This window comes from Sus scrofa, chromosome 4 (assembly GCF_000003025.6).
Source record: "Sus scrofa isolate TJ Tabasco breed Duroc chromosome 4, Sscrofa11.1, whole genome shotgun sequence".
Lineage (NCBI taxonomy): Eukaryota > Metazoa > Chordata > Mammalia > Artiodactyla > Suidae > Sus > Sus scrofa.
The window spans coordinates 9,079,536-9,107,418 of record NC_010446.5 but is presented as its reverse complement, the minus strand read 5'-3'; the positions used below and the strand labels follow the sequence as shown (position 1 = coordinate 9,107,418).

The 27,883-nt window shown below is 36.2% G+C and overlaps 1 protein-coding gene across 5 annotated transcripts in view; it reads left to right on the top strand.

Moving 5' to 3' along the window:
* Positions 1–27,883, top strand: part of EFR3A (EFR3 homolog A) — an 83,851-nt gene that overhangs the window by 29,871 nt on the left and 26,097 nt on the right. For 4 of the 5 annotated variants that reach the window (XM_021088899.1, XM_021088900.1, XM_021088902.1 and 1 more), the window contains 15 exons: positions 60–136; positions 2,518–2,645; positions 4,281–4,431; positions 6,159–6,280; positions 9,692–9,841; positions 11,835–11,972; positions 13,209–13,287; positions 15,219–15,354; positions 17,058–17,225; positions 19,453–19,567; positions 20,494–20,545; positions 22,207–22,379; positions 22,844–22,919; positions 25,997–26,158; positions 26,798–26,929. In XM_021088899.1, the coding sequence (XP_020944558.1) occupies positions 60–136; positions 2,518–2,645; positions 4,281–4,431; positions 6,159–6,280; positions 9,692–9,841; positions 11,835–11,972; positions 13,209–13,287; positions 15,219–15,354; positions 17,058–17,225; positions 19,453–19,567; positions 20,494–20,545; positions 22,207–22,379; positions 22,844–22,919; positions 25,997–26,158; positions 26,798–26,929 (1,859 nt within the window). Of the gene's footprint in view, positions 1–59; positions 207–2,517; positions 2,646–4,280; positions 4,432–6,158; positions 6,281–9,691; positions 9,842–11,834; positions 11,973–13,208; positions 13,288–15,218; positions 15,355–17,057; positions 17,226–19,452; positions 19,568–20,493; positions 20,546–22,206; positions 22,380–22,843; positions 22,920–25,996; positions 26,159–26,797; positions 26,930–27,883 lie in introns of all 5 variants that reach the window. The other variant, XM_021088901.1, reaches the window with a different exon arrangement.

Sequence of the window (27,883 nt, the reverse complement as noted above, 5' to 3'; positions counted from 1 at the left end):
GGGTCACTTTACAATATGAATAATCTCTGTATTTTGTGATTTTATTCTTTTTTGAACAGGAGTGTGTTGCTGCTGTTCTGCTTTGCGTCCTCGCTACAAACGTCTGGTGGACAACATATTCCCTGAAGATCCAAAAGTAATTTGATCTACATCTACTGATCCTTCTCTTTGCTGACCCATGCTTCCCCCCTGCTCACCTTCCTAAGGTTTCCCTAATTTCATTTCTCTACTTTTACTCCCAGTCTCATCTTGTACACTACTATTTTATGTTTCTCTTTTTTTTAAATTTTTTAAATGACCCATGCTTGCTTGTATGATTTTTAAGTTATTTTCTTGGATTAGGCATAAATTTGGAATGATGGACAGATGATGTTCTTTAGTCTGTATAGTTCCTAAGTTTAAGTAATACTCTACTCATCTGAAATTTATGAACTAGTGCCAGATTATTTGTGTGAAATGCCAAGAATACAGCTGTGAATACAGCCGTGGTCTCTGCTCGTACCCAGCTCATAGACAAGTAAATTGGCAACTACAATATTGTGTGAAAGATGTTGTGACAGAGAAGCAAGGTACAGGGTACTGCTGGAGTAGGTGGGAATGATATCTAATTTGGGCTTGGGAGAAGAAAGGCCTGAAGGAAATGAAATCTAGGCTAAGATCCAAAGAATAAATAGGATTGGCCACAGTTTTCGGAAGAGAATTGTAAAGTAAAAAGAGAATATTCCAGGCAGAGTTTGTTCTCTTTTTACTTAAGTGCTTTTTAATTTTTTATAAAAGTTACTTTATTGTGGAAGATTACTAGTTTCAAAGCAACTGGGTTTGATTGATTTTGTTTGACACTGTCTTAAATTTTCTGAGATTCTTTTAGTCTAATGTTAAGTGGATAGGAACAAAAAAGAATTACACGGGTTTGATTTTCAGAAGTCGCTTTATTTTAAAATGTAGCCTGTTGTAGATTATCTTAACATTAATTTTGGTTATCTTAACATTAATTTATGAGATATGTCTCATTTTTAATCAAATCTGATTTAAACATTCAGCTGTTTAGAGGAGGCTAATCAATTAAATAGATTGGCCGCCAGATACCCTGGATAATTTATGGCATGCATATAAAATAGCCTAAGATATGGTACCTATCTTTAGGATGCTTTCCATCCATTGACTGACATAAAGCAAAAGCATGCTAAATATTAAATCACAGTATATATAAACCAGTAAGTAAAATGTTAAGTAAAACAGGTGGTAAAGTTTCAGCCTTTACATCAAGGAGTATCACTGTGTGTTGACAGTCTCTGCGAAGCATTCTCAGAAGAAATGAGAGGATGTACACCAACTGGGGAAGTAGAGATTAGTCTCTTTGTTACTGTCAGGAGAGAAGAGAAGTAAAGTAAGAGATACACTTGACATCAAGAGCCTTCAAGTGAAGGTTCCTGTAGCCTAATCGAAGTGTAATGGGTGATAACCGTGCCGTTTTCCGATTGGAAATTTCAGAGGTATTATTTAGTACATTGAATATTCCATCATTTCCTTGATGAGTTGAAATATATGGTTATTGAAGATAAGGTGAAGGCCCGATTGTGGAGGAATGTAAATGACAGACCAGACATCTACTTTACCTTACTTAGAGGCAGTCAGGGAGCTTTGAACTTTTGATCATGGGAGTGATGGCAGGTATAGAGAATAGATACACAAAGAATATTTTCCCCAGTATTTAGATAAGCTTTATTTAAATAGCAATCTGTAAAATAAGATTTAAGAAAAAGAAAAGATTATATGAATTTTGTGTATATGTGGAAACCCAATGACTACATTTCTTATTTTTAGATTATTAAAAAAAAAAACCCTTGTAGTATATCCAAAATGTGTCCAGCAGTCAGTACTCAGAGTGCAAAGGTCTGCATGCCATGGTCCCTGCCTTCAAAGAACAAGTAACCAAAATCACGTTTTATAATTACTAAAATATGTCCTGTTCCCTACATACTGCATGTCGTTCATTGAGCTGTATTTCTGTGAAGGAAGCATTAGAGTAATCCATTGCCTATGAAGGTATATTTAAATGCTTTTTCTTTTTTTTTATGGCCACACCTGTAGCATATAGAAGTTCCTGGGCCAGGGATTGAATCTGAGCCACTGCTGCAACCTACGCCACAGGCGCAGCTATGCCAGATCCTTTAACCCACTGCACCAGGCCGGAGCTTGAACCCGTGCCTCCACAGTGACCCGAGCTGCTGCAGTCAGATTCATAACCCGCTGCACACCAGCAGGAACTCCTAAATGCTTTTTCTAAATGGAGCATTTCTTTAACTTTTTCAAAATTCTGCGTGTCCAGAATGGTGTCCAGAATGGTGAATATTATCACTGAAGAGGCTATATCCAGGAAGGTTTGGGGTAATATGGATTAACCACTAGTCCAGAAAGGGGCAATGTGAAGCAAGCAACACCTAGAAATACAAATAATAAGCATAAAAAAATGGATGTGAGTATAACCTCTTTCACCTGTTCTTTTTAATTTTTTAGGATGGCCTTGTTAAAGCTGATATGGAAAAATTGACATTTTATGCAGTGTCTGCTCCAGAGAAACTGGATCGAATTGGTTCTTATCTGGCAGAAAGGTTGAGCAGGGATGTGGTCAGACATCGTTCTGGGTAAGGAAACTAATTGCTGCTAACATAGTACCTTTAGAAACTTCTCCCTAGGCTAAATCATCCTATAAATTATTTTGCCATCTCTACCCGTAGGTAGAGATCATATAAGGAGCATAAAACATTATAATACTATACAGGGAAATCATCACTTTCCTGGTGGTCAGGTTTAAGAATAAACGTACATTGGTTAACGAAGTTGCTTAAGCATCCCTTAATTTTTGAGGCTTTTGTAAAATGGAAATAATAAAAATCGATTCCCTTAGTCTGTCAGTGCAGTATTGTAAATACGGTTTAAAAATCAATCTCTAGAGAGTTCTCTCTGGCTCAGTAGTTAAGGATACAGCATTGTCACTGCAGTGGCTCAGGTCGCTGCTGTGGCTTGGGTTTTATCCCTGGCCCAGGAACTTAGGCATACTATGGGTGCAACCTCACCTCACCCTCCTCTGGAAAAAAAAAAAAAAATCAGTGTCTAAATTGAAAACTAAGATTCTGTTAACCAACTGATTTTTAACACAGCTCCAGTTTTTCCTATCAGAGGAGCTGTGAAAAAGAACTGTTGTTAGGCTTAGGTATTAAGGTTCAGAAGATGTAAGTATGCTGATTTGATCTGTGCTAGCTATACATCTACCTATAAATAAAGGTCTCCCATCTTAATCCATTCTCTGTGCTTAACAGTGATAACTGTAATTTGGTTTATAAATACTTCCCCGTATTGTCATGTTATAATCCTAGTTTAAGTTAAGAGTATTCCATTTTCCAAGTGATATATTGACTTTCTCAACTTCTGCCTTGTTACCATTTAAAGCATTTTCGTGAGTCTTGTTACAAATAGTTTTATGGTTGATTGTTAAAGCATAGTTATCTAAAGTCTGAATTTCTTTTCTTTTTTTTTTTTTTGCTTTTTAGGGCCGCACCTGTGACATAGGGAAGTTCCCAGGCTAGGGGTCTAATTGAAGCTACAGCTGCTGGCCTATACCATAGCCATAGCAACGTGGGATCCAAGCCACATCTGCGACCTACACCACAGCTCATGGCCATGCCAAATCCTTAACCCACTGAATAAGGCCAGGGATCGAACGCACATCCTCATGGATACTAGTTGGATTCATTTCTACTGAGCCACAACAGAAACTTCCCTGAATTTTAATGTTTAGTACAAGCTTTAAAATCTGATGAATTATAAGATAAAATTTATGATACCTTTTCCTTATAATACTACTGATAGGGTTTTATACACTGATATTTACAGGTACAAATAGTGTGTTAGAAATTCAGGCATATTGCTTATAAATCACTGTTTTGGGTCAGATGCAAATAAATGTCTGGAAAATGGAAAATATTCATGTTTAAGAAGAAAAAGTCAGACAAAGGTAATGTTAAGGAAGCTCTGGAAGAGTTTTTGGTGAGAAGGAGGAAATGGAGTCACGCAGTATCTTTTTCATGTGCTTCCACCTGAGGATCATTTTATAATCTTAAGATCGTTAGTGTTGTGTGAGGATTAGGATTTCAGTGAGAAGCTACTAAATTTGGCTATGTTCTGTGCATTTGAATAAACTTATTCTAAGTATTCCTATGAAAGCATTTAGAATTAAGAGATCTGGAGATGCTTTAACATTATTTTTCTCCTATACCTAGGTATGTTTTAATTGCTATGGAGGCACTGGACCAGCTTCTTATGGCCTGCCATTCTCAAAGCATCAAGCCGTTTGTAGAAAGCTTTCTTCATATGGTAGCAAAGCTGCTGGAATCAGGGGAACCAAAGCTTCAAGTTCTTGGAACAAATTCTGTGAGTACAGCTATCTTCTAAGTAATTTTAAGTTTAATTAGCATTTCCAGGATTAACTCTTCTTAGAGTGTCTTTATCTGGTAAAGGCAGATGCTTTGGTAGGTACATTTGAACAACCAGTTCAGATGTAGGTGAGTAGAGCATTTTGTCTCTAGTTTTTTTTGTTGTTGTTGCACCCTGTGAAATGGCTTGCTCATTGGGTTAAAGATCTGGCTGTGAGCCGTGGTGTAGGTCTCAGACGTGGCTCAGATCTGGCATTGTGTGGCTTTGGCTGTGGCCAGCAGCTACAGCTCTGATTCGGTCCCTAGCCTGGGAACTTCCACATGCCATGGGTGTGGTCTTAAAAAAGATATATATATATGTATATATATATATACATATGTATAGATATATACACATTAGAAAATGGGGAACGTATTGTATATACACTTTTGTGGGGTTTTTTTTTTCAGTTATATTTTTTGAGCATTTCCTGATGTCATTCCAGTTTTATTTTTATGAAAAATATAAATATCTGTCTAAATATTTTCTGAAACTCTTCATATGGTCAGTTTAGGAATCTTGAAAATTGGAGCTAGATCCCTGGACTATAAAGCCAGTTTCACCATTCACTCATGGTGTCATTTTGGGCAAATGCTATACCCTCTGAATTTCAGTGTTCCTGTCTGTAAAATGGGGATAATGACACATTCTTTACAGGATTGTTGGAATCATCAAATAAGAACTGAGGTGAAAACACCTAGCGTAGTACGTGGTACAAAATAAGTAATGAATGTTAGTTTAATCTCAACCAGGTGTAGTATTTGTGGTCTTTTTCTGGATAATATAAATCATATGAAATGATATTTTAAAACAGATGACTTAGCTCTGGCTGAATTAATTTAAAATACTTGATTATCATAAATTCATTTTTTCACATTTATTCTATGCTTATTTCAGTTTTGTTTCCAGGACAGCACAGTAAATTTGGTTGAATAATTCTTTTGGCTGTAGTCTTTTAAACCCTTCAGTCTGTATCCTGGCAGGTGTTTATATATTTTTAAATTTGCAAGTAAACTAACAGTTTGTTGTTTTAAGCTATTGATGTGGAAGTAGTAAGTCACTGAACAAATGAGAAAGCAAGTAAGAAAAAAAGAATACATACTGAGGAATCATATAGCTGGGTCTGTGGCTTATTAGGATATTTAAAATTTTCTAAACATATGGTTATCTCCTTTTTTAATCTTTAGAAAAGTAGAATAAATTTTACCACCTCAGTATTTTTTCTTCTCTACTGAATTGGTTATGTTTCCTTCAGTTTGAGGCCCTTTTTCTTGTCCCATCTTATTTGTATAAATATTATGCATTCATGTGTTATGTAACCACTGTCAAGGATGATTTCCTACCCGTGATTTGAGAAATAAAAAAAAACAAAACAAGCCTGCAGGTTTGGGTCAGCATCCAGCAAACATAAAAGAACTTTACAGTAAGACCTTTCTGTCTGGAAAGTGGGCTCACACACTCAAAATTAACTGCATCAAGAATTTATATTTAACATTTTTAAGGCTGTGTCCTTGATTTTGTAAAGTTCATTATTAAAAAATTCCTTCTATTTATATGTAGCATTTATGATATTTCATACTTTATTTTCTTTTTATTTGAATATTTCTTGTCAGTGTAACAAATAATGAAAGAAGATGTTTCACATTTTCAGAAAGGTGATAATACATTTTATTTATTTCTTTTAGTTTGTCAAATTTGCAAATATTGAAGAAGACACACCATCCTATCACAGACGTTATGATTTTTTTGTATCTCGCTTCAGTGCCATGTGTCATTCCTGTCACAGTGATCCAGAAACACGAACAGAGTATGTATTGTTTTCCTTTATTATTTACAGTCATGAAGTAACTTATTGATGAATACTGTGTTTATATATTAAATGATTACCAAAGGAGAAGGGAGAATGTATGCTTTATCCCTGAAGTCCAGCTTTAAATTGCTGTTAGAAGAATGGACTAAAGCAGTAAAATTGAGAGTGATTTTCTGACTGAGAGTAAAACTCGAAGTCTTTACTGTTACCCAGGATGCCCCGTTATGCTCACCTTCCCCGAGTGTTAGATGCTGTCATCCTGTCACTTCTTCTCCTCTGATCCAGCCACCAGGGTCTCCTCAAACACATCGGGCGTGCTTCTCCCCAGGACTGAGGATGGCTCGCCAGATACCCATATGGCTTCTTACTTCACGTTGTTCAGAGCTCTGCTCAAATGTCCGTTTACCATGCACGAGTCCTCCACTTGCCCCCTTTTATTTATTAAATACCAACCCTCCCATCCCAATCCTCCCAGTGAAGCTTTATTTTGTCATATCTTGTTGTCTGTTTTCTCTTCTCCATGGTGTATATGAGTTCCAGAAGGGCAGGGCCTTTGTTTTGAAGACTGCTGTACCACTAGCACTTTGAATAGTGCTGGGCACATTGCTCTCGCATTTCTGAATGAACACATACGTAAATTGAATGAATTAATATATATTACGCAGTCATCATCTATCTGCGGTTGTTATGACAACTGATTTGGGCATTTTAAAACATCCCTTCTAGCTACATCATAAAATAATCTGGAATCAAATACTTATCTGCAAATACAATCAATAGATTGACATGTTTATCAAAGTTACAAATTAGAATGACCCTGGTAAATGTACAAGGTAGTTTGAGCTTTATCGTAATATACCTGGAAAGAAATAAGCTAACCTGAATTCAGAAGGTTGTTATGGGCAGTTGATAGTAAGATTTAGCATGTTGTGTAATTTTTACTTTTCTTTTAAAGTAAATAAAGGAATATACAGACATGTAACTAACTGATTAGCTTTTAGTGTGCAAGCTATAGTGTTGGTTTACACAAACAAACGTAAACTTGGAGAAAGAAGTTAAAGAGGTTGTTTGGTTGTTTTCAGATATAAGATTTATTTGTCTGTTACGGTGTTAGTATAATTTTTTTCTTCGTGTAGTATAACCATTTAGAATCTGGCTTTTATTCCTTCATTGTGAGTATAAAGCCATAGAAAGGGAGAGAGAACTCTAACTGTCTTACAATAATAAAGTTCCTGTTTCTCCCAATCCCTGCTAAAATCTTTTTCTCCTTAAAGGATATTAAAAAAATTTTTTATAAAACCGTTTCTTGCTCTCAGAGGCTGACACTAACTTGTTAACAGGGCAAAAAGGTAAAATAATTAGTTAAATAAAATGACAGGTTTTTTCCGATATTGTAATAATTTTGTTTTAAAATATAAAAAATAGCCAGAAGGCAGTACTTTTTTGTTTAGTATTATAAGGATTAATAAACTACATGTAAATTTTGGTTGAGATGAATTTCACATATAAGCTAATGTAGGTGAAAAATATTCATGATATTAAAGGATGCATTGTAAAAACTCAAAAAAACTGTTACATAGGTATCTGATTTTAGGTATTTAGCGCCCCCTAGTGAAAGATCTTGTCTTTTGAATATATTTTGACATTTTTCTTTTTCTTTTTGGCTGCGCCCCCTGGCATAGGAAGTTCCCCCTTCCCTGGGCCAGGGATCTGAACCAGAGCCATAGTGGTGACAACACTGGATCCTTAACCCATTCTCAAATGTCCCTTTATCTCGAGTCCTCTCCTTGCCCCCTTTTATTTATTAAATATCAACCCTCCCATTCCCAGTCCTCTCAGTTAAGCTTTATCTTCTTAAACATTTTTTATTAATGTTTTACAAAAAGAAACTTGAAATATTCTATATACAAATGAAAGGTCTTATGTAACTTTGTCTTAATTCTAGGTCTTTCCATTATTACATGATATTTGATATTCCAAAGTAGTATTTCATTTGAATCACTGTAAAACAAGTGAGGAAACTAAAAGATACTTGGAGGGCTAGATTTTCTTTCTGCTTTGTCATGAGTAAAAGCCCTTTTGGTTTCTTTCAGGGAATATTTATATTCCCTTGAGGTTCTAATGTAAATACGTATTATCAATCCCTTTATTTTAGCAAATGCTATCAAATAAAACTTAGGGCCATGGCCCGTGGGAAATGGGGCTGATAAGTGTTAAGATTTTCTTGAAATACTTGACTTGCAGATACTACCTTTGTGGTAATGTCAGGCTTGCCTGCTTGTGATAGCTGCAGCAGTCTCTCAACACTTTGTTTTAAAAAGTGGCAGGAATAGACACAGATCTGTAAAAGGCAAACTGTGTCTTGTCTCCTAGTTCACTTTTTCTCCTACTCAGGGTCCCGTTCTCCATCGGCTCCGCCTGAATCCCCGTGTCATTTCCCCGTGAGCTTGTAAAGCAGTATCACCCTTCCCCACATCTTCCATTCTCTAAACCTACTTAGAGCTTTTGGAAACTGTGCTGGGCAAGCTGAATTAGCTTCTAATGGTGGATATTTTAGGAGGTAGGAGACGAAAGGAGGTAAATAACAATCAAATTTGGACAGAGGGAAGGGCTATCAGGTTAGTTCTGCTTGTGAGATGGTTCTTCCCCAGATTTTAGATGCTGTTTTCTAGTTTTCTTCTCCTACTGGAACTGATGGGTTTTATTTTTAAAGAAGAGTGGGGAAGAGCTTGAGGAAGTTGGGCTGTGGATTGGGAGGGGAGGAGCAGGCAGCATTCTCTCACGCTATGGATACATTTTAAGTCCCACATACACACAGTGATGTATATGTACCAGGACACCCGCATGTGTATGTGCCTCTACGGCTGAGGGGTTTTGGCTGGGTCTCTTGTCACACCTTTAAAGGAACCAGCTTAGTCTTCCATCTGGGTGGACTGAGGGGGAGGTGAGAGGTTCTCAGGGAGAAACAGTGAATGAAAAGTCTGAGGAAGCATCGAGGGTTTTTCAGGAACCGTGAAATCCTGTTCTCACTCAGCTTCTGAGACATATAGGCAAGAAAAGGGGGAGAAAATTGTTCACATTAGTTTGAATTATTGATCATCCTCTTAGGAAAACCTAATTCTTTTGATTAAATTATTTTTATTGAAAACTGATGGACTAAACATTTCTGTAATTTACAGTTCTTTTTAGCTTTAAATGCTGATGTTTTTTCAAAGAGTATTAAAAGTAAGCCTCTTTTGGAACTGCCATGTCTTTCTCCATCTTAGATTTTTGAAATTTTAATTTTAAATTTATTATATTTTTATTTTATTGACTTGAGGTTTATTTGGCATCCATTTTCTTAGCTAAGCAGTCAGACTTGGTTAAATAACCTTTTTCATGACTCAAATTTTTCCTTCTTTTTTATAGAATCAGAATTGCTGGAATCAGAGGTATTCAAGGCGTGGTTCGCAAAACAGTTAATGATGAACTTCGCGCTACCATTTGGGAACCCCAGCACATGGATAAAATTGTCCCATCCCTGCTTTTTAACATGCAAAAGATAGAAGAGGTTGACAGGTATTGAATAAAGATGTTAGGGTTGGGGCTTTGTTATTTGTGTTTATATGTATATGTGCTTGCTTGCCAGGATAAGAGTGTTTTGCCCTATGTACATAGTGTCCTTGTAAACTTGAGTGAGTTTAAGTATGTGTCCTTTCGGAAAAAATTGTCTTTAGTGCTCCCATTAGGCTTAGTAGGTCACAGATTCTTTCTCAGAGACTTAAGGTTTTATTTCTTTTAGAATAACTTTTCACTTCTATTATTGAGCATCCAAATTGCTGTTTGAATTAATACTAAAGTTGCAAGTATAAGAAATAGAGGTTATAACTGAACTTTTGTTTTTTTTTGTTTTTTTTTGTTTTTGTGTTTTTTTTTTTTTTGCTTTTTAGGGCTGCACCCACAGCATTTGGAAGTTCCTGGGCTAGGGGTTGAATCAGAGCTGTAGCCGCTGGCCTACACCACAGCCACAGCAACACCAGATGTCCAGATGTGAGCCACATCTGCGATCTACACCACAGCTCACAGCAATGCCGGATCCTTAACCCACTGAGCAAGGCCAGGGATCAAACCTACATCCTCATGGATCCTAGTCGGGTTCGTTAACCACTGAGCCATGAAGGGAACTCCTGAACTTGTTATTCTTTAGAGATCCAACATGTTTTTTAATAGGGAGTTAGTACTAATCAAAATAATAGCAGCTGCTATTCACTATATGTATCTTTTCAACAAAAATATTAGATTATTTCTTACCTCTCCAGGATATTTGGTATGGAATATTGTTTAGGGGCATATGCTGATCCTCCCCTCCCCCGCCCCACTCCAGTATCCTGTTGAATTTAGAATTCTATACTTTATTCACCTTTTTCAAATGCCACAAGCATGCTTTTCTCTCACATTTTGGTTGCTTTACACAGAGATGCTATGTGACCAAGTTTTAGAACTAATATTCTCTAATTTGGCTTATTATCCTGGTCTTCCTGATTCTTGCAGTTTCAAGAGGGAGATCCAAATTAAATTTAAAAGATATTTAATCCTGAGTTCTAAAATGCAAACTTTATTTGTAATTTTGGTTATTTGTGCAAATATCAAAAGTGGTCCAGAAGTAAAGAGATGAAATTGGTAATTCTGCAGGAACTTAATATGTTTATCAAAACTTATGGCTACTCCAGGAAGTATTTATGCTTGATTCCTTAGCTGTGACTGTCTTCAGCTTTGGAAACCTATTCTAAAGTGTGAAACTTGATATATTTTAGAACCTTCTGTATTTTTCCTATTTTTGGCATTGTAGCTGAGGTCAGTTTTTCTGTCTAAAAATATTTACTCTTCTAGAGGTACCTAAATAGTTGAGAACTGATTCTCCATAATTATGGCTCTTGGGTTACAGGATTAGCATAAATAGGATATAGGAATCCTGATATAGTTAGGTGCCAAATTTTAAGAAATTGTCTTTTCTCATCATCTTATCCCAGTGCCAAAGGTAGGCTTTTTCGTTATTATTGCACATGAGTATATTAGTATAAAATAATGTTTTAAAATATGAACAGATAGTGTCTGCTAAAGACATCTACTTCTGTAAGTGTTCTAATTAGCTTTTAAAATTTTATTTGTTATTCAGACCGGACCATAGTTTTTTAACTTGATTTTAACTTTTGCTCACTCATAGTTAAACTGGGTAATCACTGGGCACCGTGTTCTTACTAGGATTTTGCTGTAAATGTAGAGAAGTTGTAGGAAATTAATAAAATATCAACCGTTGAGTATTTTGTCTGTGGAAAGGACATTCTGTTAGTTCAAAACAGTTATTACAGCTGAATTTAATTGTCCCATTTTTGAAAGCTCATGTGGTTAGCTTCAGTGGTACTGAATTCATGAAGTTAGAATTAAGCTCTGAAGTTATTTTGGGATATAAAGAAAATGTCACGCTAACATTTCTGAGAAGTAAGATCTGTTCTGTTTAACTGTGAGAACTAGTGTTAGAATTCTTGCATTCGTCTTTATTTCTCGTTTTCAGTCGAATAGGCCCTCCCCCTTCTCCTTCGGCAGCTGACAAAGAAGAGAATCCTGCTGTGCTGGCTGAAAACTGCTTCAGAGAGCTGCTGGGCCGGGCAACTTTTGGGAATATGAATAATGCCGTGAGACCAGTTTTTGCGTAAGTGGTTGGTGTATTCCTTTTTGCCTTGACTGTGCTATCTCTTCATTCTGTTTTAATTTACTCATAGAGGACAGTACTCTTACCTGTATGAGTGAGTTATGGAGCCGGCGATGCAGGAAGAGTACAGAATTCAGTCAGACAACATCCGTTTGAGCACTGGTTCAACTGCTTTAGCAGCTTTTCCCCCTTTAATAGGAAATACAGTCCTGTCCCTGCTATTATGTGCATCATTTCACTAGAATTTTTACTCACACCTTGAAATGCATATCCCAGTAAAATATCAAAACACAGTGTCCAAATATGATGTATCTTGTTTTATTAACTTCTGTAGTCAGTTCCTCCTATTCCCTGACTTCTGTTTCTCGGCTTTCTTTTTGCTGTGGCTGGACTGCCTTAGATCTAAATTAAACATTAAGTTTAGGTTACCATAGCATGCCTAGCATAATGAGGCTAGATTAGATAGTGTGTACTCCATAAGAGGCTTAATTTTGCTCCTGAGAAAGGCGTGGGTACAGTGTTATCCAGGCATCACTTTGAACTGTGTTCTTATCTTCACTTTTCTTCAGCCACATAGATACTTGTGAATTCTGTCAAACCAAGGTAAGAGCCTGGGGGCTGGGTTTCATCATTAAATTCTACAGAGGGATTTTCATTTTTGTGGTTCCTCTCAGAGCCACAGCCAACACAGACAAGGCTCTTGGCAGTCTTCTACAACAGAGAACATTCCCTCAGATTCACTGAAGGTGTCCCCTTTTAGAGGTCTTGAAGTGATGCAGGTATTTCTGATCTGATAGCTGCCTTTCCTGGGTGGACCCTAAAGCTTTTCGTTTAAGCTTTGTCTCCAGTCTCCTATGTATACAACCCTTTAACCACTAGCTATTGGCTTCCTGAGATCTGAGGATATGCCTAAAACAGCTGTTGGCTTCAGTGAATACTTACCCCTCCAGACTTGTGGAGTCTGGACAGAGGGACTTTTCTTTCTTGCCTACATGCGTGTGTGCGTGCACACACACACACTCACACACACACTCATACTAGCCTCTTGTTGTTGTTTTATGAGAGAACCAAGCAACTGGGGGAAATATATATCATTAGTTCTGGAAATGGAAACATTGGCTTCGTTTTAGATGATATTCTTTTGATTGATAAGCCTTGCATATTGTCAGGGTTCTAGAAGAAAAAGTGTAGTAAAAATAAGGAATTAAAGTAATTTTGTTACTATTAAAATTACAGGCATTTAGATCATCACAAACTATGGGATCCCAATGAATTTGCAGTTCACTGCTTTAAAATTATAATGTATTCCATTCAGGTAAGGATTGGTTAACTATATATTTATACAAGTAATTTTGGTTTTGTGTCAATAAGCATATCCTTAGACAGAGATAGAGAACACTGTCGGAGGGAAACATGTTCTTCATTTAGTTCTTTGTCTCATTTATTTTAATTTACCACTTAAATTCTTATTTGCCAAGATGAAAAAATATCTAATAAAAAGAACCAAATGATTTTATGATGATAAACTTGCTGTGCATTTATTAAATACATTAGTATGTGGTTATATTTTACTAATAAACTGGTATTAACATTGATGTGTATTAAGTGGCATATAGCTGATACATTTATTGGGTATTTACTGTTTGTTAGTGCATTCGTGTATTAACTCTTCTAGTCTTTATAGAACTTTATGATACAGAGACAACCTGGCTCTTCCTCAGTACTTGAACAGACCATTAGCCCTTAATTCAACTGGGATTTTAGGTCTTTTTTTAAATACCGTCTACATTTTTAATGGACTAAAAGTCATCATTAATTTAAAGGAGATAAAGTAGTAAGAAGAAGTACAGCTTTTAGTATAGGTCATACCAGGATTTGCTTCCTAAATGCGCTGTTTAGAACTTGGGCAAATTATTTAGCCTCTCTGAACTTCATTCCTCATTTTTGAAAAAAAAGATGTAATGCATGCATTGAACGGTTCGTTTTTATATTAAAATAGAAGCTACCATTTATCAAGTGCTGGCTATGGCTCTGACTAAGCTGATGTCCTTATATGCTTTATTTCATTTACTCCTCCTTATTTTATGAAGTAGATATTGTTGTTATCCCCATTTTACAGATCAGAAAACTGACTTTTAGAGAAGTCAGATACCTCTCTCAAGGGCTCACAAGTAGAAAGTAAAGTCAAGTTTCAAATTCTGGTCATTCTATTCTAGAACCTTTGGTCTAAATTAAACATTAAGTTTAGGTTACTCTTGCATGCCTAGCATAATGTAGGTTTTATTAAAAGCTGGAAGGATGTGGAAGGATACTTAAATTTTTTCTCACTTTTATTGAAATATAATGTACATATAACATTATATAAGTTTAAGGTGTACAGCATGATTGGTACATGTATATATTGCAAAATGATTACCATAGTAAGTTTTCTTTAGATTCATCAACACACATAGTTATACTTTTTTTTTCCTTTGATGGGAATTTTTAAGATATTTTAATTTAATTTTAGTTTAGCAGGTGAGAAGTTGATCTGGCAGTCTGTGGGTGTAATTAAAGCTGTTTCCTGGTCTTTAATAGCCTTGTATTTCTTCATTTGCCCTCCTCATTCAGATTCAGTTAACAGATTAAATTTTTTTTTTGCAGAAGTAAAATAAATTACAAAGTTAGGAGTTCCCTTGGCAACTACATTCAATATCTTGTAATAATTTATAATGGAAAATAATCTGAAAAAATTTGTATAACTGAATCACTGCTGTATGCCTGAAACTGATACAATATTGTAAATCGACTATATATCAATTAAAAAATCTAAGAATATTCACTAGAGTTAAACATTTTCCATCTATGCTTTTTCACATTTAGATTCTCATGTCATTTACTGTGATTGACCAGATTTATTTATGTATGGTAAAATTGCCTTTGTAAACTGCAAATCTCTGATAGCTTCTTGATTTAATTTTCATCAAGTACATATTGTTAAGATTTTTGCTTTGATAGTGGCTCTTGATTAAATGAGAGTTTGACTGTTTAGCACTGTTAGGTATTCATAGTAAGAAATAGTTTATATGTAGTTTGGGTGAAAAAGAAGTAACTCTAAATGTCATAACTTTATTTTTTAACATTTTGTCCTATTATCAAATTATAAGAATGTATAAAGATTCTTTGTGGACTTACAGGGAAGTATAAAGAGAATAAAAATTTCTCTTAAATCCCCCACTCAGAGATGTATTCTTTTGTTTCTTTTAGGCTCAGTATTCTCACCACGTGATCCAGGAGATTCTAGGACACCTCGATGCTCGTAAAAAAGATTTTCCACGAGTTCGAGCAGGTATTATTCAGGTTCTGTTAGAAGCTGTTGCCATTGCTGCTAAAGGTTCCATAGGTGAGTGCCAGCCCAAAAGGAAAAAAAAATTGTTAATCTTTGTCAGAATGTTTTTTTCAGTAGGCACAGCCGTGTATGGAAAACTCTGAAAATATTTCCACTGGTTTTAAATGTGCTATAATTTCTCTTGAAATTTTGGGTTCTCATGGCTATTCTCAGACTTCTTTAGTCTACCAATGAACATTTTCCTCCAAGTCAGTCTCCCCTTCCCTTCTTCCTCTTTTTTCTAATAAAGACTTTTGAATACCAATTACATGCTAAACGTTTGGGAGGGTACAGGTACAAGAAACTTAGTTTCCTTGGAGTTGGCCCACTCTGCCTACTACTGTAATACAAGGCAGAATGTGATTGCTTATCATAAGAAAACCAGGGTCCAGAGAAGGGAAGGAAAATGGATTCGCTGGAGCAAAATGTTATGTGGCCCGCTGAGGACATGTGGTGGTGTGGAGGAAGCCAAGGAAATGGCTTAAAGTTCAAGTTGTGGCCACACTGTGGGTATAATTCTGCAGTTGACTGACACTCTAAAGATTTACCATACTCTTCCTCAGAGGCGTGTTATGGGGTAATTCATCTGGCTGCAAGATGTAGGATGAGTTAGAGGTAAGAGGTGATTGTCAGCATCGTAGGTACAGGGAAGGCTCTTCACCTAGGTGGCAGCTGTGGAAAGGGGAATGTACAGTCCACAGGATTTGCTGACGGACTGGCTGTAGGGGAGCAAGAAGAAGGGAAACGTCAGACATTGTGAATTTTCACTCACATGTGGTTAGAAGAATAGAAGGGTCTGTAATAAAATTGCTGAAGTCATGAGGAAAATCTAAGTATGATTTCTTTGCTTCATAATAAAGGTAGAACTATAGATGAGCTGCTGAAATACTCTAATATTAATTCAGTGTCAAATGAGAGGGCATTTTGGATACAGACTTCATTACTCATATCTGAAAGGGATGGAAGCAGGTTAATTGAAGAGTTATTTAGTTTGAAATATGAAATGAAATACAAATGGTACATTGATTGAATCATCTCACTTACTGATGTCTGTTATGTGTGAAGTACCATGCGTTAGGTTCTGGACTCTCAAAGAAGTACTTGACCGTGGCCCCCTGTCTTGGAGAAAGTTATAATCCAGACTAGGAGGCAGAAATGAAAAGCACTGATTAAAGTATAGTGCGGTAGATGCACTGACGGAAACACGTGCAGAGTATTTATAGAACTGAAAACAGAACAAACTTAGTTTACCCGAATCTGATAAATTGATTAGTTTCTGTCTAATAATTGAGGCAAAAATCCTTCCTTCTTCAGCCTCGAAAGATGCAAAATAAATTTCTTGTGCAACAATGAGCTATATTATCATAATTCTATGGATTTTGACCCAGCAGGTTATCCCAGTAAACATTATTTGGAGTAGGCAGGATTAGATAGATGGGAAATTTGGGGTAATCTTTATATGGATATACACACTTTGTGTGGTTTGTACCAGAGATTCAGTGAGTTGCTCAGATACTCAGTAAATGTTTGTTTGAGTAGCTAGACTTTCTTATTTAAGTATTTCTCTTGCTCTTTTAATAAACTGGTTAGTTCATAAATTATTAAGTATTTCCAACTACTTAGGAAATATCCAAAAATCTCATTGAGAAATAGGAGAATTGGGTTTGTGACTGCGATGCTGGAACAATGCATCTGCTCACCTCAGGGCTCATTTGCAGGACCCACAGTGCTGGAAGTCTTTAACACCCTGTTGAAGCATCTGCGTCTCAGTGTCGAATTTGAAGCAAATGATTTACAGGGAGGCTCTGTAGGCAGTGCCAACTTAAATACAAACGCCAAAGACAGTGATGAGAAGATTGTGCAGAATGCTATCATCCAAACAATAGGTGAGTTCGTTTCATCCTTCAAATTATTATGTAAAACAGTGATTTCAAAAAGCCCTTTAGAAGGTACTTGACTCTTAAGGTACATTAGTCAAAGGTGAATGATAGCTTAGACTTTTTAAAAAACTGTATTTGGAAAATAAACATAAGAATAAAACAAAGAACACTGTATGTATTCTTCATCTAGATTCATCTTTTTTTTTTTTTTTTTTTTTTTTTTTTTTTTTTTTTGTCTTTTTGCCTTTTTTCTAGGGCTGCTCCCACAGCATATGGAGGCTCCCAGGCTAGGGGGTCTAACGGAGTTGTAGCCGCTGGCCTACGCCAGGGCCACAGCAACGCAGGATCCAAGCCACGTCTGTAACCTACACCATAGCTCACAGCAACTCTGGATCCTTAACGCACTGAGCAAGGCCAGGGATTGAACCTGCAACCTCATGGTTCCTAGTTGGATTCGTTAACCACTGAGCCACGACGGGAACTCCTTATCTGTTAATATTTTATGCCATTTACTTTATCATTTCTTTCCTCTCTGACTCCCTCCCTTTCTCCATCTCTGTGTGTGGAGGCATGTATATATATACACATACACCTATTATAGGTGTGTATACATCATAGCCCTTTACTACAGAGTATTTTTCCAAAGAAGAAAGATATTCTCTTATATAACCGGAGAAGTTATCAACAGATTAAGTTTTCATGTTTCACTTTTGTCATTTGACCTAATAATGTCCTTTATAGCATGTTTTTCCTTAGGATCTAACATCACATATTACATTTAGTTTTGATATTTCTTTAGTTCCTTTAGTTCAGAACATTTCTCTTATAAGATGGGCCTTTTTTAAGAGTATAGGTCCCCCTGACCCCTCATTTGAAAAAAACATTTCCTGACATGGGTCTGTCTGGTGTTTCCTTGTGATTAGACTCAGGTTATGCATTCTGGGCCAGAGACCCCACGAGTGATAATATTCTCCGAAGAACACAGACAGAGAGGCACACGGTGTAGTCTGCTGCTCACTGACGATGTTAATTTTGATCACTCAAAGTGTTCTGTTTCTCTGCTGCACAGTTTCCATGTTCCCCCTTGCAGATAATAAACTGAGACAAGCGTTTTAGACCATGCAGATACTGTGTTGTCCATCCAAACTTTCCCCTAGATTTAGCAACCATTCAGAATTCTTACCTGAACCAGTCTTTACCATGACAGTTGCAGAATGATGGTGTTCAAACTCATCCAAACTTTCCCCTAGATTTAGCAACCATTCAGAATTCTTACCTGAACCAGTCTTTACCATGACAGTTGCAGAATGATGGTGTTCAAACTCGGCACTCCCTCCATTGCTGTCACGTGGCATTCAGTGTTCTGTTGTAACTGTGTAAGGAAGCCCCCTTTCCTCCTCCCATATGTATGTAGGACTGCGTGCATTTATCTATTTAAATACACTGGTGTGAGGTCATGGATTTATATTTTTACCTTCATAATTTATTCTGTACTTATTAAGTTATTATTTTGGTGGTGCTCAAATTGTCCCAGATTTGGTCAGTGGGAGCCCCCATTTTCTACGTGTTTGTTATATTCTCACATTTCTTTTGAGCACTACCTTATTCATAATTTAGGCTCATTTTATACTTCCTACCCGAGCCCTAGTATCAGTCATTTCTCCAAGGAGCTGTGATTCCTTTCTAAGTGGGGAATAGCGTGAGAGACCAGGATCTGGGCACTGATACTTAGACCTTCATATCATATGCTTGTCTCCTCCTCCCCCAGAGGGTAAAAGGGTCAAGAGCCTCCTTTAAAATAAAAAGCCATGGCAGTTTTTGGGGAAATGACGTAAACGGACTGTGTGTAAATATAAGTTAAAGCAAGCAAACTCTTCCCACTTTAACCCTTCTCTTTCAGTATCTGTATTCCTGGGGTTTAGTACCTAATTTCTAATGCTTGCTAACAGTTTTTACTAAAATAGAGTCATATGAATTTATTATGGAGTTCAATTTATGCTTTTTATATGGGTAATATCTTAACCTGTGAGCTACTTGTTTATAATAGTCCTTTGGAACATTTAATACAAAGTTTCTCTTTATTGCTAAAAGAAATTACCATATCTTTAGAGTTATATGTAGCTCAAATACATTGTTTTACTGCGTATTGAAAGCTTTGGTTAAACTATGATGTTTTTATTATATGAAAAAATAAACTTTTCAATTCATAAAATTTATCTTAATATTTTTAAAGGATTTTTTGGAAGTAACCTGCCAGATTATCAGAGGTCGGAAATCATGATGTTCATTATGGGGAAAGTACCCGTTTTTGGGACATCCACCCATACTTTGGATATCAGTCAACTAGGGTATGCTTTTGTAGTCTTCCTGTATTTTTTGAACTTAATCTTGGATAAAATTTCATCTCAAATACATCAAATATTTTTTAATCATTAATAATAAAAGTCCTGTATTTTTATAGTACTAGATTGCTAAGCAGTTGGATCAACATTGTATGCTTTTTAGAATTAGTTTTCAGTATACCATAAACTCTCAAATTTTCTATCCTGTACTGACTAGGTGGAAGATGTAGCCTGGGCATTTTCTATATACACACATATTCAGAGTAAAGCTTCAAGTTTGTCAGTATAGCAGGAATGTTGACTTATTTCTAGAATTGTAGAACTGAAAGTGATTTTAAAAATCATATGCTTTGAACCCCTTATTTTATAGATTTGATTTGATGACATGCTAAAGCTTTAGTTTGTAAATATTTTGTGTTGCTAATTTAATAAGAAAATAATAGTCTTATTTGATTTCTGTTTCTTTGACCATTAATTAGATAACCATTTTTCATTTGTTAATTCTTTTTTAGGGAATCTCTTGTATAAGAACTATCTAGGCTTGTTCTTACCTGCTTATTATATATGTTAAATGGATACTATGTCAATTATATTTGCAATAGATATGTTCTCCAATTAAAGCATTTTTCAGTTGAGGTTGTGTTGTTGTGTATTTATACAATTGACTTTTCATATCATTACATCCAGAAGTCTGTTTCCTTTGGGAGCTAATATTTTTAAAGTTTTTTGTTTGAATTTGAATTTTTTACATACGACTCTTTAATACATATAAATTTTAGCCTAGAGTATAAAGTGAGCCATGACTTTAGTATGAAAATAAAATCTATTTAGCTAATATGAATAGAGTTTTAAAATCAATAAACAATAAACAAACAATTACATAAATGTTAATTACTATTAGTAAGATAATACCAGTATTTTGTATGTTTTAGGGATCTTGGAACCAGGCGGATTCAGATAATGTTGCTGAGATCTTTACTTATGGTAAGGAATTTAAGACAGGTGGAGAACCCGCTTAACCTTAAATTATTGAAGAGCTCAAAAGAATAGCTTGCATTATCAGCTTCTTTTTCTTGTATTATAAGGTACTGTTTATGGTAAGTTTTTTACTGTAGTTTATGTACTTAAATATCATGCTTTTCATTTTCCTTCGTTTTACTTTTACTGTTTATTCCTTACTTCTCCTGTCATCTTACTTGATCATCATAATGATGAAACATACAGAAAGCAGAAAGTATTGCCACTTTATAGATGAAGATGCCGTGGGCTCAGATATAGCCAGATATATTAGTCCTTTCCTATGTGTTTTGTGCTTTTTTTTTTTTTTTTTTTTTTTGTCTTTTGTTGTTGTTGTTATTGTTGCTATTTCTTGGGCCGCTCCCGCGGCATATGGAGGTTCCCAGGCTAGGGGTCGAATCGGAGCTGTAGCCACCGGCCTACGCCAGAGCCACAGCAACGCGGGATCCGAGCTGCGTCTGCAACCTACACCACAGGTCACGGCAACGCCGGATCCTTAACCCACTGAGCAAGGGCAGGGACCGAACCCGCAACCTCATGGTTCCTAGTCGGATTCGTTAACCACTGCGCCACGACGGGAACTCCTGTTTTGTGCTTTTTTATGTGTATCTTGTTTAAGAACTCCTCGTCTACTCTGATGATATAAACACATTTGTTTATTTCTTTTATAAAAGCTTTTAAAATTTGGTTTTCCACATCTAGAACTTTGAAGTTTATTTTTGTATGTGGTATAAGGTATGGATATATTTTTAATTTTTCTAGGTAGGTAGTAATTGTCCCACCAATTTCTCTACTCACTTATAAAGTCACCTTTGTCCTATAATGAGTGCCCAAATATAAATGTTAGGTGTTCCATTTATGCTTTTAATCCTGAATATAAATAGAGATTACCCACTTGAAACTTCTTTTGGTCCTAAGCCTTTTTATTAAATAAATTCTCTGAGTAAATAACCTTGTCTCTAATCCTAATTGTACTTCATAGTCACCTGAATGAATGACTCTGTGGTACGGTTAAACTTTGAACAGCATTTAAGTACCTCCTATTTAAAAGCTCCACCTTCAGAGATAGGGATACTCTCAGAATGTCAAATCAAATAATGGATAAAGTAACACTTTCCAAAGTTAAAATGCATTCCTTTTAACCTTAACTGCTTGATTTGAAATAAAAAACTTATTTGCCAGTTTAAAATTGTCCTGTCTAATCTGTGTTATTTGCTACCTAATCTCCTTGTATACATTTAGTACTGGCCACTTATCCCATATATTCTTAGCCTCTCTGAGCCCCAGTTTTCTTTTACAAAAAGGGGGTACACCAATGCCTGGCCTCACAGGAGGTGGTGAGGATGAAGTTAATACACATAAAGTAGTTAGGTTCGTGCCTGACTTACGGCAAATATGTGCTGTTATTAATTTTATTGGCCATTAACTTTGTGAATGATGCTTTTGTAAATTCGGTGAAATCCTCATCATGTCACAAATTTCCTTTTAGTTTTTCCCTCAGGTTTGTGTCCGTACTTGCCGTTTCCCTAAATTTATGGTTCTTGTAAAACCGTTGGAGAATTTTACCAAAGAAGGAGTCATGACAAAGGTTTTTTGTTTGTTTCTTTGGTTTTCATCCCAATAATCAGGTAACCTCAGGATACAAAGCAAAGACGATTGTTACTGCACTGCCAGGGTCTTTCCTGGATCCTTTGTTATCACCATCCCTCATGGAAGACTATGAACTGAGACAGTTAGTCTTGGAAGTAATGCATAATCTTATGGATCGCCATGACAACAGGGCAAAGCTTCGAGGGATCAGGTAATGTGCTGTTTGAAAATAGGCTTAGTGACAGTGTTTTCACATTTCTACATTAATGTATTTAAGTATTGTACTTTTTTTAATCCTGGCTTTTCAGGCTTTATTAATCCAGAATTTTATTTAATTAGTATTATAATTTGATTATTAATGTATTTTTATGATAGCAAATGATTAAGGTCTTTTCGTGTATCTTCAGAGATCTCATCTACTAGTAATCACTAGTTATGTGAATTTCATTTTGGTTTTGCTTTAAACTTAAGAATGATACTAAAAGTCAACATTACCTGAAGCAATTCTGTTTAAACTTGGTAATTCCGTAGCATCATTACATATATGCTTATTTAAAATGCACATTGAGGGTTAAATAGTTCAAACTCTTAAGTATAGCTATGATTTGCCATGTAAGACATGATTTTATAACTAAATGTGCTATTTGTTAAAAGTGCTATGTTGATTTTCTTTAGAATAATACCAGATGTGGCTGACCTAAAGATAAAAAGAGAAAAAATTTGTAGGCAAGACACAAGTTTCATGAAAAAGGTAAGATTATCTTCTGGAAAACAATGTGTGACTTAAGTTGAAGCCACTCAAATTGTTAGGTAGTTTTATATTGATCCACATAAGCTTGAAATGAAGCCATGGCATCTTGGAGTTGAAAACCTGAAGCCACCATCCTTTAGTCTCCTGCACATCTACCACAGCATTCTGAGTGGTGTCCCCTCCAGCCTGGGTTTAAACAGTGGGTCGTCGGACTGCTGTGATAGTTCTAATTTCTTCCTTTAAACTGTTTCTCTGTAATTTCTGCACTGCACTCCTCCCCACCCAACACACATACTGATTCCATTTTCAACGATTCTATAATAATTTCAAGTTTTTAAAAATACATATCACCATTGAATAAATACACATAATGAATGTTTACAGTATTAGGCATTGTTCTGGGCATTATTTGGGATGTAAAGGTGAGGTAGGCAGGATCTCTGCCTATTTAAGTAGTGTTTAGCTAGATTTTCATTACCGTCACTTAAATTTTGGAGGTCTATCGACAAACGGCTGAATTTAGAATATTTTAGCACCTCGGGTTATTTAGCATATTGAATAAACTTTCTGTGCAGTTCTTCATCCAAAGTTTGAGTGCCTAGTATTTGCCAGACACTGATCTCAGTGCTGAGAGAAACACTATAACACGACACACATGCTACCTGGAGTCAGTATGATCACAGTTTTGGAAAGTGAGCCTTGCTGTCCTGAGGTGCAGAGGACAGCAGACGGAGAGCCCATAGGAAGGCAGGTGCAAATGTCTATAATCCATGTTCTTTTTTGGCTCTTTGTCAGACCATGCTTTCTTTCTGTCACCATCTTCTATTTTGCTGTCCTTATCCACTAATATTGATGGCTGTGTTTCAAATTAATGGCCTCACAGTTTGAAAATTTCACTTGAAAAATAGTTTACATATTATTATTGTTCCTAAATTAACGTGAAAAAAAAGAATTTTTTAAGTTTGGCTGTATAGTATATGAAAAAAGTGGTTAATAATAAGACAAAGACATTAACTCTTCCCAACTTTTATTTTTTTCCATATTTTAAATCCTCTAGGTCATCAAAGAAATTATTCCCCATAACTGAGGAACTTTTAATCAGTTGATAGAATGAATTTTGAAAATTCATTAATAATTTGGGGGTTTTTTTACTCTAACATAATGACATCAAGCAGTCCCAAACTTTGGGACTCATTTGATTTGATTTTATCTAGTATGATAGAAATAATTCTTGGTGCTTAATTTTGCGAGCCAGTCAGTTTGAAAGAGTATGGCTTAACTAAAAGGTTAGACTATTATTCCATGTTAAATTTTGAATCCTTAAACTGTTCTCTGAATTAGTTTTCCTTCCATTTTATAATTTAAAATAACTTACCTAGCTAAGTGTTTGTTTACCATTAGTGTAAACCATTTATTTAGTGTGTTTTTCTTTAGGAGCAATCTGTTCACATTTTTTCCTTTACCAAATTTATTTTTTACAATTGGACACCCTTTTGCATTTGCTTTCCAATTTATTTTATCAGCCAAAAAAATATTGTTTGGTTTTCATATTCAGTTTCAGCCATTTATATAAATTTCAACAAAGACCTGAAGTGTGCCAAAGTATAGAATCCCTTGAGAGAGAGACAAACTCTGGATTCAGAAAGATGGAAACCTAAATAGCAGCTTCAGAAATAAAGAGGAATCTGTTAGGAGAGCATAGCTTTTTATCTGTAGCCACTCACCCGCCCACCCCTGGCCAAAAAAAAAAAAGACAAAAAAAACCCCACTTGCTAATACTGGACCACAGACCTAAACAGAGTCAGTCATTGGCACAGCTGGAGGACTCTCCCCTTATCTGGGTGGGTCCATGGTGCAAGTTAAATGGAGAACAGAGCAAAATGCATACCTTTTACAGACACCCAGGCTCCAGAAGTCTCTGCTGTTCTTGCTCAGTTCTTTTGCCTGAAGTGAGGCATCAGACAAACCTTCTGAGAAACGGGCCCGGAGTGTTAAGCTCAAGTCCCTCCACCTGGGGACGGTAGGTCCAAGTGTTCTTACCCTGGCCGCACATTACCATCGCCCGGAGAGCTTTCAGCTTTACAAACACTGGTGCTTGGGCTTCGCCACCATGAGTTAAATCATACTGGGAGTGGCCAGTGGTGAGCAATGGGGAGAAAGCATGGTGGTCATTCAGCTGTCCAGCGATTGCAGCTTACAGTTAGTGCTGAGAACCAGTGCAGCACTTCGAGTTAATTACCACGTAGTAACGAAATGGGAAAAACTCTCTTATTTCTGTTAGCTCTCCCTTGGCAGTTGGACCTTTACCCAGAAATGCTCAGACAGCAAAGCCTTTTAGTATTATTTTTAACATATTTAGATTGGTTTGGTTTAGGGGGGAACTTCTTCCAGTCCCTGGGCTGTGTCTGTAACCTCACCCCTGCAGATGGGCTTTAGATGTGCCTTCGTCACTTTACACAGAAGTGTGGCAGAACCTGCAAGTAACTCTTCCCTGGACAGCTCCTAACCAACCCACCTCACAGGAGGCCAGAAAGCCTGCATCCATTTCCCCTCAACCAAATGTTCTTAATCATTACCGAGCTCCCATAATGCTCCCGTTCATTTCAGTTTTTCTCAAATCATTCTTACTTTGCTCATCTTTTCAAATTATTATTTTTTTAAATTTCATTGTTCATAATGCTTGCTGTTTGGGTTTTTTTGCTTTTTGGGGGGTGGCGGTGGGCTGCCCCTGTGGCATGTGGAAGTTCCTGGACCAGGGATCCACCATAGCAGCCACCCAAGCTACTACAGTGACAACACCGGATCCGTAACTCGCTGTTTCACAAGAGAACACCTCCCTGCTTGCTGTTTTTATTTGAGTTTGTCTTGGACTCCATAGTTGGTTTGTAGTTATATATTGGTATATCTGTTGATGTTAATAATTGAAATACAGTTTGACCATCCAGTTATCAATTTAGATCTCTTTCATGTTAAGTCATGTGATAAGAAAGCAACTCTGTAAGAGGTTATATATGCATATGAAATCTACCTTGCTACACTTCAAGCAAAATTCTTTTTCCTGTCATTTCCCTTTTCAGAATGGGCAACAACTATATCGGCACATATATTTAGGCTGTAAAGAGGAAGATAATGTTCAGAAAAACTATGAGCTACTTTATACTTCTCTTGCTCTTATAACTATTGAATTGGCCAATGAAGAAGTGGTTATTGATCTCATTCGCTTAGCTATTGCTTTACAGGTATGCCTTCATAACTCTTCATTCTGAGAAAGCATTTTTGAGTTAGACACTGTTATGAAAGTATTGTTGCCTTTATCCAAGGATGTGAATTTTAAAAGTGAGGTGCCTAGTCTTAAATCTAAAATACTCACAGCCATGGTCACATTCATTTATTCTTTTAACAAATGTTGACTAAGTATTGACTGTGTGCCAAGTATTGTTCAAGGCCATTCGAATACTGTCAAGAAAGGGACACCATGGTCCCTGTGCTCATCCTTTCAGTCTGGTGGGGAAGTTATTAAATAGGAAGAATTCCATATATATAGTTGCTTAATTGGAGTAAGTGCTGTGTAATAACAGGACAGTATGCAATGATAATATATATATATTTATTTTTGTATATGGAGATGTATATTCCACCACCCTACCCCCCACCTGTAGGAAAGGCTTTCCTAAGGAAGAGCATTTTGAGTTGAAAGATTTCAGTCTCTTGTAAACGGGCATTTATTCTTCTTTCAGAAGTTCTTTAAAAGAAAAGGTGACATTTTTGTTAGCATTCCTAACTACTTGCAGTTTTTAGTAAAATCATAGAGAAAATGCTAATGGAGCATAAGACCTTGATCTCTCAGCTGTGTTTGGTTTTGGCTTTTTAAATTAAAGGACAGTGCCATTATCAACGAGGATAATCTGCCAATGTTCCATCGCTGTGGAATTATGGCGCTGGTGGCGGCATACCTCAACTTTGTAAGTCAGATGATAGCTGTCCCTGCCTTTTGCCAGCATGTCAGCAAGGTAATGTATTTAGAAAAGTCCTTGAATTTGGTTTTTATGCAAAATTTGTGGATTTTCTTCCAGAGATGATTGTTTGTAACTTTGATGATTATGTAGCAAATTAGGATAATTCTATAAAAGTATGTATGACTTTTTCAATACTGACTAAATTGAAACTATAGCTAAAATTATGACTAGTATTTATATTATATTTTCTTTGATGCCTGTTCTGTTAGAAGGTTTTAATGTAATGGTTGAGTAGAATACATGGTTTTCTTCTAGAATACTTCGTGTGATTTCTTATGTAATTGTTTTCCTTTTAAACATTTTGAATTAGTATCTAAATTTTCTTTAGTTATACCATTTTTGTAGTTATTTTTGTTGTTACTGTTCTAAGCCAGTCTCCTTGAGTTAGATCTCAAAAGTTGAGTAGTCAATGTACTCTCAGAGATTTGTCCTGTGTCATTCAAGTATATTTATCTTTTCAGTAGTAACTCATTAAGTAGTTATTTGCATGATTTGATGTGCGTTTCAGAGCCCCTAACTTACCTGGCAGAAGGTAGAAAAAGTCCACTGTAATTTTTATTCTTTAAAGACATCTTTCATGGAGAACCTTATTTTTATGAAATTGGAAGCACGTCTCTGAGTCCTTCCTAAAATGTAGGTTTTTAGTGCATTTTAAGAAATGAAATTCATTCCTTCATTAAAGAAGTGTATGAGTGAATATTGGACATTTGCTATTAGAGATACAAAAACTAAGAAAGCGGGGTCCCCCTTTAAGTGGCTCCCGCGTGAGTGGAGACACCAGACCTCACAAGCACTTGCTGCAGAAGGTCACGCACAGGAGGGGGTGTCGAGGGCCTGGTGCCTGTGAAGGGAGGTGCCCATAGCAGCATTTGAGAAAGTACATGTTCTAACCCCTGTGTAGGAGGTTTAATCAAATGTAATGTATCGTCCTTTTCTTTTTTTGTAATA